Raw genomic sequence first — 11444 nt, forward strand, 5'->3', positions numbered from 1 at the left:
AAAAAACAAAAAATGAACTTAACATTATTATTACATAATTTCCAATTTTGGGTTAAAATATTGCAGGGGATCAAGCCCAACCGTTTCAGCGCTAAAACCAAGAGGTACTGTAATATCTGAAACTAAAGAATGACTTCAAATCCTACACATACCTCATATTGACACATTGACTGACTTTTGGAACTTTATGTAAGTACAATTGTGAGCTATCTGTACTTGTGTTTTCATTTTATGCTACTATATTCTTCTACTGCGCTACATTTCTGAAAGAGATGCTGATATTACTCCATATATTTATCTGACAACTGCAGCTGTAGTGGAATGCATAGTACAATGTGATGACTATTTTATTATTTTCCTTTTTATTCTTTAAGGATATTTAGCTGTTATTACTGTATAGTAATCTTTTTAATAATAATTTTGAATGTCTTTAAAATTAAACTTAAACTTAGGTTATCCACATGAACCAGTGACAGAGTTTACTTACTAAATGTGAAGTTGTTTATTCATGTGTGTACCATAACATTGTGGGTCTGTTATTTGAAAAATAAGAAAAGGAATGAAGAAAGGAAAGAAGAAGGGAAGGAGACAAGGACGCCCCCAGACAGTGTTGGGTCGCGGCCTGCTGTATTTCTTCGACTCCGTTCACCTCCATTCACACAGTAAATAAAAGCATGGAGGCTCTGACTCTCGGGATCTAATACGGAACAGCGGGGGGTAAAGACACCGCCGCATGCGCTCTCCCTTTCACCGAAACACACAAGGAAGCGGGTCAGCGGCGAACGCTTTGTCAGTTGGATTTAACTCGTTTTACGTGGAAGAGAGGATTGTAGTTGGAGACGGGAGCGGGGCAGCCCGCCGTGCTGAGCATGAAGCGGACGGCTGTAGTGGCCAGGCACAATGGCCTCGTCTCTCCGCTGGGAAACAACAACTCCGGGGCTTCGAGCATCGTCTCACCACCACAGCCGAGAGCCACTAGTATCTCCGCTTCTGCCGACGGTGGTGTCTGCGGTGGGATGGACGGCCTGCTGGATTTCTCCAAAGGCCCTATCGTCAAAACTGAGCTGGTCTGTAAATGGATTGACCGAACTTCTTCGAGACAGATGCTTGGGCGGACGGGGACATCCGTCTGCGACCAAACTTTCAGCTCCATGCACGAGCTGGTGGACCACGTCACCACCGAGCATGTAGCAGCGGGGCTCGAGACCCTCAGTCATGTCTGCATGTGGGACGAGTGTATGCGCGGCGGGAAGGCGTTCAAAGCCAAATACAAACTCATTAACCACATTCGCGTGCACACCGGGGAGAAGCCTTTTGCATGCGCATTTCCTAACTGCGGCAAGATGTTCGCACGCTCCGAGAACCTCAAGATCCACACGCGCACGCACACTGGTAGGGTTTCATGATTGTGTGACTACAAACAAAGCGCTGAGATACAGTCTTTATGGTGTTTAAATCCGTGTCATCCGCCAAGACAGCAGCCCCCTGACAGAGACGGGGAATAAAGAGGTTAATATATATTGTTCCCAGTCTGCTAGGAATCCCCTCCATGTTTACGTAGGCTCAGTTCAGTACCCTATTATATCCGGCCTCCATTGCTTCCTTGTTTCCTAGAGGAATCATGGGTTGAATCTGCAGCTTAGGAGTCATGCAAGGTGACAGGAAGCAGGACAAAGCAGCTGGATTGTGAGAGAGAGAAAGGGACAAGTACCCGATCAAATTGATTCGATGTACACAACAGAATAGTGTGATGAGACTTACACGTGCCTAGTTATTCCAGTCTGCATAGAAACACAGTTTGCAGGAATTCTATTGTTTTTCTCAACTACCCAGAATCAGACAATCACCCAAGCTTATTTGATGCCTGTGTATGTGGTATTAAGTAAAACCAGTCAGCAGTTATTTAAAAAAGCTTAATTTAACTCAGTCAGTGAGACAGTGCTGCTCTCTATTTTGACACCCTTTGTGAATGGATTATAAACTTTAACTAACGCATTAGTTAATGGTTAATAAATTATTTACTAATGCTTTATAGATCAAGTATAACTCAGCAATAAGAGCAACTCTTGGGTTGCCATGTTGCTGAACAGTCCCTTATTTTTTAAGTATTATTAGGACCACCAAACTACAGCCTCCATAAAATTGAATCAACAATTCTCTCAAAATATAACAATAACGGAACATCAGAACCTTTATGCATAAGTATTTATTGCAGAGCTATAGAATTAAACTGCAATAGCTCAGGGAGACATAAATAGACTGCCAATTAAATATATGTTTAGGTAAATACATTTTTAGCTCTATTGGATGTCTTCGGGGTCAGGAAATACTGCAGAGTTTAAAGTAGCTCCAAAAAGCAGTGATTATTTTCTGATATATTTTCTATTAACAAACCACCACAAAACAAACATCACACAGTGACCACTATAACTGATCCATTTTAGGTCCAGGTTGCAATACTAGTATGGTACATACATACCCAGAGAAAACTGTACACTCACATAAATGTGATGTGAGAGTATGATACATTATCATTACATGGGAATATAGAAACACTTCCATTACAGTTGACGTGATGTAACAAATGACAACGAAGAGAGATAGATGGAAAAAATAAATACATTAAGACAATGAAGTAAAATTCAAACAAGGTCGAACAAAAACATAGAAATCAGAGACTTAAACTGTCAGACTTAAACCCACACGTTTGACCTGTAATTGATAAAATATTTGTTAAGTCTTCGACCAATATATTGAGAACAATTATTTAATGTATTTCTTCTTTGCAAACCTTTAACAACAAAGATGCTATATTATTGTATAATCATCCGGATTTAAACCAACAGAATTCAAGTAGTTCTAATGACCCAAAAATTAAAGCTGCAAGCAACAATGAGCAGGTTTCAGGGTTTCATGTATTCTAAACACATATTGCAATGACGTTTGTGTGTTTTGAAATTTATTTGTCAAATCTTAATGTCATTTGTAAGAAGACTTACTTTACTTACTTTTGAAAACAGTATTCTGTGTGTTCTTAAAATACTCAAAACATGTTCACCACGATGCATTCAAAAATGGTATCATTCATTCACAGCAAGTATGAAAAACTTCCTCAATAACGGAGGACCCTAGAAAATAATATTACCCTCTGGAGATTTATTCAATCACCAAGTTCCTTTTTTCTCTCTAAAGAGAAGTCGGTGCAATAGGCTGAAATTTCTGGAATACAACTTGTAATAAGCCATACGCACATGGATGTATTTATGCTTTATTTGATGTGAACGAAGCCTAATGTGCTTGTTCAGGACATGGTGCAGGCTATCTCCACTGACTTTAATCAAGATGCTCATGAGAACTTCAGTTGTGATCCAATATGTGATAGACCAAGCCCACAAAAAATATGAAACCTTCAGGTTTTATTGAATACCGTCCCCCAGAGCATGTTGACCAAAGTTGTTGAAATTCTGTGCAACAGGTTTAGAGATACACATTGTGGGTCGGCTCAAAATGCTTTGGTCCGCCTACCACACAATGCATGAAGATATCTACCAAGATTTTGGATGATTGGACAAATGAGTTATGGCCATTTTCCTGCTAAGCCCCGCCCTTTGCAGATACTTTTTATTGATGGCTGCAATGTTTTTAAACCAGTCTTGCCCAACTGTAATGCGTCTGTGTATCTCCTTTATACATTTGGTGTTGATACATTTGAAATCCAGTGGAAGTAGAAAAGTAGATGGCATGCTTCTAAAGATTATGCAAATGAGCCAAAAATATATCAAGGTGGCCTTTATTGTTGAAGAGAGGTTTTCTTTTACAGCAAATTGAGTTGGATATGTGTGAAATTTTAAGTTAAGGACTCAGTGTGGGTGTTCCAGCCTTTCAAAGTCTTTGTTTTCTTTGTATTTGTACATCGTTTCCATGTTACGGGGCAAAGTATCATGTCTCTTGCCCGTTCCAGCTCACAACAAATTGAGCAACGAGATAACACAACAAATAACTAGAGCAGCGTTTCCCAAACTTTTTAGGCCATGCACCCCCTTCTACATCCCAACCGGGTTCACGCACCCCCAATCCCCCACACCTTAAAAAAAAAAAAATCAACAGAGCCTATTTATAGCCGCATAACAATCGGACCAATGAGAGAACAGTTTGCTCGCGCGTGGCGTTTGTTTACAAGATTTAGTCTGCTGTTAAATGTGGCAGTGTGAACACAAACCGAACAAAGGGGCAACTGCAACATTGTATCATATTAATCCCTGAATCGGAACAAAGCAAACGAACTACGGGTGTGAAAACTCCCTGAAACACTGCAACAAAGTTTCAATATATTTCAGTTACACAAGGCGTCACTTTTAAAGAGCAATAAGGATGGCGAGGACACACGCACAGGCTCAGAGGCAGATTGCATCACATTAAATTTACAATTAACCATACATAGCGGTTACATTAATCTGAATCGAATTACAATAAAGTTCGTCTTCGGCGATTGTGTGCGGTAGCCCCTTTCTTGCTATTCTGTAACTGACCAGATATGAAGCCCGCAGTGCGTTTTTTGTAGACCATGTCTGAGACTGCAGTTGTTTTTGGCTGTTTTGTAACTCCTCCTATTTCGATATAAAAAATGTAAGGGAATTTCGACTTGCACTGGCATGCTTGGTGTACAGGTGGCGACGTAAATAAGAGGGCTTCAGACAGCTGTTAGCCAGAAACTCACTGCACACCACACACTGTGGCTTTGGGCAATCTGCATTGCCAATCCAAGTGAAGCCCAGACCAGATACCTTTCATCATATTTCCTCTTTTTTTTCCCAGTCTGATGCTCACTCTCGTTTCCTCTTTTTCACCTTGACTCCGCGATGGGCCTATGTGCTCCCGATTTGTCTGTGCTATCCCTTCCTCCTTTTCGGTCTCCTCCGTCTCATCTTTCTCTGACTCCGGCTCGATTTCTTCTCCCGGTCTCTCCCCAGTGCACCTCTCCGTTCCTCTCGCCTCCGATTCCTCTCTCTCTCTCTCTGTCCCTCTCCTCTTTTATGACTGATAGCTTCAGATGTTCCACCTGACAGTTTCCCCGATTTCAGCCAGTTTAGCATATTTGCATGAACGTTGCTGTTAGCTGACGTTATAGCTGCACAAGCTAGGCTAGCTAGTGTGTACGTAAAAGACAGTCTGGTGCATTTATTTATTAAATTGTAAGTTTTTAAATTTAAATGTTACAAAGGGAATTTTTATAATTCATGTTTTTGTGAAAAATCCCACTTACATTTTTAAAAATTATATTTAATATCAATTATTACACCATTAGACCACCATTACATTTTTCCTCTCGCGCACCCCCTGGAGGCAGCTCGCGCACCGGGGTGCGCGCACCACACTTTGGGAATCCCTGAACTAGAGGATGCGATTCCTGCAGAAAATGCGCGTGAATGCTGACAGCTGAGATGGAATGGCAAAGCACTGCTGAAAATGCAGAAATCTTAAAGCCCAGATGCATTGCCCTGCACTGCTGAAAAACCTGGAAGCTGAAATCTAAACTGGCAGAAATTAAAGCTGAACTGAATTGCTTAAAAATGAAAAAAAATGTAAGAGCTAAAGTACGTTGCTTCTGCTAGCTTTGAACGCCAATTATTATTAATATAGTAATTATTATAAAACGTCAAATAATTTGTTGCCTTGGAGTTCAAATAATAATGTAGGGAGGATTTCTTTATGTACTATACAGAGCTGCACTCATGTCACTGGTTGACACTATTAATATTGTCAGTTTTCCAATATACTGTATAGGCCATCCCCTATTACACAGAATATCAACAGAAAAGTGGCAAACCTCTTTCCCTTTTTATAAGCCTACCTCTCACCTCTTGCAAGGCAAATCATTTAACTTATATTTGTACAGGACCGTTTTTCAATGCAAAAGCATATTCCAATATAATTTCTTTCTTTAATTTCAGTATGGTATTTCCATTCAATCCCATACAGTACACCATATTGTTAACCCACACCAATGTTACCGCGTTGTCTTTGTGTTATGGCAATAAGTGACTTTACTTGTAATATACAAACTATACATTATTTTGCTCTGTAATTAATGTCTGAACAGTCTTAGTGAAATAACAATTTTTTGGATACTAAAGGAACATTTACATATAGAATTTCTCAAGAATCCTCAAGATTTAATTTTAATTCTTTTACCTGAACAAAGCCCCACATTCAATGAATAAGAGTTCCTTTTGGCACAATACATTCAACGCACCATAGGTCAAATCACAGTCAGTGCCATATGTGTGGGTGTTAGAGAAAAGTTGGTGTCCCTTCAAGTGTACCATTAATTACTGGCCCATTCTAGAGTGTGATAACAGTGAGTGGGATGTTTGTGTTGCAGGTGAGAAGCCATTCCAGTGTGAGTTCTGCGAGCGACGCTTCGCCAACAGCAGCGACCGGAAGAAGCACTCACAGGTCCACACAGCCTCGAAGCCCTACGACTGCAAGGCCCTGGGCTGCACCAAGTCCTACACCCACCCCAGCTCCTTGCGCAAACACATGAAGGTTCACGTCAAGTCGTCACCTACCTCTGAACCCCGGGACGTGTACGACACCATCCCTCATCAACTCCAACAACCTCATCAAGCTCTCCTAGAGCCCCTCAACCTTAAAATGAACCGCCTCTCTCCATCATTTGCCAATGGAAACACTCATTTTCCTCTTCTGTCCAATCACGCATTGGATATCAGCTCAGCCAGCGAAGTTGACCATAAGCTGCTTCTGCGGAGTTCATCTCCAATGGCGATGCCTCTGGATCTCTCTCTGTCAGGCCTGAAGAGTCAGCTGGCCCAGAGGCAGCAGAGTGGTAGGACCCGGCGAAGGAGCCAGCGCTCAGTCAACCCAGCCTTACCTCAGTTGTCTAACATTAAGGAGTGGTATGTCTGTACCAGGAGTACAGCACCGCATTTTCCTCTACTTCACCCAGACCACATCAAATCAGAACCTAGTGATGACGAGGAGTATGTTACGTAGGATGGAGGGACTGGGGAATTTGGACTTGAAGAACATATATTGTCAGGCCAGGGATGCTCTGTGGAATCATAGTTGCTGTACATTTCCAGAACCAGCAGAGTTGTGGTTCAACATCAGTGGCCCCTCTGAGATGGAGCAGGCTGTGATCAGATGGAGACTTTTTTACTCTGTCATCACTATCTGTGGACTAGTGTCACTATCTGTGGACCAAAAATCAGTGGCTCAAATGTTGCCGGAAGGGACAAGAGGAATTCCATCATAATGGTTTGACAAAAAACTGCAAGTTATCCAATCGGTGTCAGCTAGATAACCTGGACTAACAAAGGGGAGAACGTTGTACAAATGGACCAGGGGGTGTTGGGTTCTGCTCTGCTTGCTGTTAAAGAATATGAAGACGGTGTGTGTACATGATGACCTCTCTAGGAAGACATATTATTGACCAGTTTATCTAAGAGCTCCACCTAGATGAAGCAATTTCAAGGGCTACATTGACACTGATGGAAAGTGGTTAATGTTAACCTGAGCTACTGATGGCACTGTACACATGGTCCACAACAGCAGGCACATGGTGTGGATGTGAGGGTGGGACTGTTATGGCCTCAGTATGTTTTTAACAAACTAGTTTGTACAACTTCAGATAGTTACAAAAAGCAGCTGATTCTACTGTCGAAAACCGGGGTTCCAGATGTTGTTAGGTGATCCGACAAGCACTTTGTTTGAAGCAAACTGAGGCCTTTACTTACAAACCGTTGGTAGTAACTTGTTTTCTGTAATCACAGTCTAATCTGACAAAGTAGCCAGCAGTAAAACTGTAGTTTAAAGACAGTTGGGCTGATCCTTCTTTGTACTGATCATCAAGTGTCTCCTTATCCTCTTCAACCCTATGGACCTCTCTCAGTGGGTTAATCACCTGTATCTGTTTACACTCCATGTGCAATTTAGTGAAGACCACAAGGTTTCCAAAATGACTATATGTCATACACATATTTCTTTAACATGAAACTATATTAAATGATGCACAAGGCATCCAGTATTTTCCCTTTGATCAAATGGTGCCGCCATAAAAAGTGGATTTGAAAATTGACTCAATGTAAGCATCATTGAATATAGGAAATAAGCAGAATGTATTGTGTAAGATTGTGTTACAGCTTGGAAAAAATGTTTTATGTCTGTTTTGAACTTACTGCATTGAGAACAATTTAAATGGTGAATAAGTAACTTATACCAATGTACATTATCCATCCACAAGTAGCTCCTTTCAAGCTGGATTTGAACCTGGGATGTGAGAAAACCTACTTGAAGCAGATTGTTTAAAGTACAAAGTAAAGGTCTTACAACCTGGGTAAAACTGAAAGTGAGCACACCTGAAATGTGTCTAATAATCCCTCGTTGCACAGGAAAACTGGGTGCACAACTACACTAAGTACAGTAGGGCAAAGTGATGGATGTTCACAAGGGATAGTTTGGAAAATGATTTTAACGTTCATCTTTGTTTTCTCTTCCAAGTAAGTTTGTCTAACAAGGCGTTCGTTTAAAACCTTTTTACTCTTTTTTTTCCCAAGCTATTAACATGTACATTATTAATACTGACAGATGATGGACAAAACTGCACCCAAGTTGAATGAAACAGGAATTTCACTTAAAACAGTATGAGTGATTTGAAAATTGTGAGTCTCAATTTCATTCAGGTTTACTAACGACAAAGCTATTGAGTGAGTAATCAATCTGAAAGCTGAGAGTGGAGACAGTACATGTGCGATTATAAGTACAGAACAGAACTTTAAAAACAGAATTGTGTCGTTGAAGTTTTGATTCTTAAGCAATAATCTCTATGAGTGAGCGACTACTCACACCCAGATTATGAAGTTTGTATTACTATTACACAGTCAGCACGGCACCACCTCACTGCTAGAAGGTCTCGGACTCCCCACAGTCCAAACACAGCCTTTAGGTCTGATTAATTGGAAACTGGTAAATGTGAGTGTGAATGATTGTCTGTCCATATGTGTCCTGTGCTAGACTGGTAACCAGAACTGGTGCACCATGCCTCTCTCACGAGTTGTGATAGGCTCCAGCTCTCTGTGATCCTGCTCCGGATAAGCTGGTATAGATACAGATGGGTGGATGTACCTGGTCTGCGACCACAAACTAAGAGCAGAATAAAATCCATTGCATTTGATCTGGATGTGAGTTGTCATCAAGTTAGATGCTGCCTTTTAAATACCATCAGGCCACTTCCCAGTGTGCTCCACTGGCTTTTTTGTTAAAAACACATTAAAAGTACCTGTGGGAAACTAAGGTACTTGCTAACTAAGGTTAAGGGCCCCCTCGTGATATCAAGTGCTCAGAAGCTCTCAGCTAATAAATACTAGTAGTTCTAAACTTGCCCAAATTAGGTTGTTGCTTTCAAATCTTCTGTGATCTGTCCCCAGATTGATTCAATTTGTCTTCTACACAATCATTTCAGCTCACGAAAGAGCAGACATATCAGAGTTAATGATCATTGAATAGCACATCTCTGTGTTCCTTTTCTGCACTTTTATGAGAGAGAGGCTGTGTGATGCAGTATAACACCTGATCTCAAGTCATTGAAGGCTTCTAGTTCAGACACCCACTGAACCAAACGTTCCGTCTGTAAAAAATGTTCATAGATTCAACGCAGCAGATAAAATGCAAGATGAAGACAGCTAACAAAAACTCCTGTGAGATTAACCTTTTCTTTCCCACCCCAACCCTCTGGTTTAGCAACACTAAGTGAGTAAACAAGTGAATAAGAAATGAAATTAGAACCAACAAACGTTCATGCTTTTGCAATAAAGTAATGTCAGTGTTTTTATCAACCATTTTTGTCGACTTTACTAATGGATTTTTGTAAATGACTCTCTGGAAAAAGGTGAAACACATTCCTACAGCCTCTGTCTGTCGCGATTATTAACAAGGCTCTCTCTAGGCTTAAAAAGAACAAGGCTTAAATGATGAGTTAAGTGTGAAGCTAAAAGATTTGATGCAAAATCTGACCACAGAACAGCTAAAATTCATATGCCTGGATGCCAGTCTCACTTGGCGCCAGCAGAACATGAAAGCTCATTCTTGACCTTGGATATTATCTAACCATTATCTGTAATGGCTCGCGTTCTGGGCAGTTTAGAGTCACTAATTAACCTAACCGGCATGGCTGTATAGACCGTGGGAGGAAGCGGCATGGTTAAAACCCATGCTGACACCAGGAACATGCAGACTCGACACAGACGTTCAAACCTCAACACTCTTGCTGTGAGGTGACAGTGCTAACCACTGCACCGCTGTGCAGCCCTTTGAAACACTAGTTTGACAAAATAAACCCTCCAAGCCCACTTTCTAACCATAAGACTATCTGATGTTCTGGAAAATGAACATCAAAGTAAGTTGCCTACAATATTTCTGAACCATTAGCTGAACTGTAGGTGATAACTGTTGGGCTTGCTAGACAGATACTTGCTTCCAACCACATAATTCAGGCCAACTAAATGAATCGGTGGCCTGGTGCTAGGTTAAATGATGAATTGACGTCAGGCATGAATCGGATCAATAGCCTGGTTTAAAGTTTGCATAGAACATACACATTTTCTAATTAGGAGGCATCTTCAATCTGCATTTCCCAACACAGTGTGTGAGATTGTTTTACACCAAACCTGATGACCCGTGTCCATCTGTTTAAACAAGAAAAGACATGAGACACAAGTCAGGCAGTGTCTCAGTGATAAGAAGGTTAAAAGACAGTTCACAAACACACTGAATGAGTGGTTTACGAGTTAACAAGTCAATGTATTTAAAAAATAATAATTATTGAAAATACTTTGTAGCCCACATTACTGGTTGGAGGCACTAGCAAGTTTCTGATAGGTTACGGAGATTAACGGTCCACCGGTTTACAGCATGAGACACATGCAGTCCTCACAGAGCAATACAAATAACTCCTATAGTGAATTTCTCATTGAATCTCAGGAAATGTGGCTCCGCCCCCTCAGCTCCGCAGCTTCTTGACGGGTGCCGAACTAGTACCGCTCGCCTGCCACAGCTGACGCTTGCCGCTGAAGTGCCACAGACTGCCGCTGAGTGCCACAGAGTGCCAGTGCCACAAGAGGGATCTCGCTGTCTCTCAGATTTTCTGGTGGGATTGTGCAAGCGTACACTTTTATGTGACATGTGAATTTCTGACTTTCTGATGTCTGTGGAATGCAGCATTTAAGAGAGTATTAACAGTATTAAATTTACTGTGGCTTCGTAAATCAGTAGTTCTTGACCTGAGGGGCAGGACCCTCACAATGGGTCACAAGATAAATCTGCATGGTCATGAGATGACTAACAGCAGAGAAAAACAAACAGTAACATGTTTCTGCAATGCAAAGTTATGTTTGCAGACTTTCTTTCAGTCTTAGCTTTGTTCTTTT

At 41.1% G+C, this 11444-nt stretch overlaps 1 protein-coding gene across 1 annotated transcript; it reads left to right on the top strand.

Annotated features, from left to right (window-relative positions):
- The first annotated feature begins 636 nt into the window (after positions 1–636).
- On the top strand, positions 637–10997 carry LOC116399839 (zinc finger protein ZIC 4-like). The gene is made up of 2 exons (XM_031877268.1): positions 637–1392; positions 6383–10997. Exons 1-2 carry the CDS (start codon positions 870–872, stop codon positions 7012–7014), a joined length of 1155 nt encoding a protein of 384 aa, XP_031733128.1. The 5' UTR covers positions 637–869; the 3' UTR covers positions 7015–10997.
- The last annotated feature ends 447 nt before the right edge of the window (positions 10998–11444 follow it).

This window comes from Anarrhichthys ocellatus, unplaced genomic scaffold, assembly GCF_004355925.1.
Source record: "Anarrhichthys ocellatus isolate YVR2014 unplaced genomic scaffold, GSC_Weel_1.0 scaffold131, whole genome shotgun sequence".
Taxonomy (NCBI): Eukaryota; Metazoa; Chordata; class Actinopteri; order Perciformes; family Anarhichadidae; genus Anarrhichthys; species Anarrhichthys ocellatus.

Excerpts from the sequence above, each read along its gene's own strand:
- LOC116399839 (XM_031877268.1), top strand. The coding sequence starts at position 870 with ATGAAGCGGACGGCTGTAGTGGCCAGGCACAATGGCCTCGTCTCTCCG. Across the intron at positions 1,393-6,382 it reads CCACACGCGCACGCACACTG|GTGAGAAGCCATTCCAGTGT; the intron begins GTAGGGTTTCAT and ends TTTGTGTTGCAG.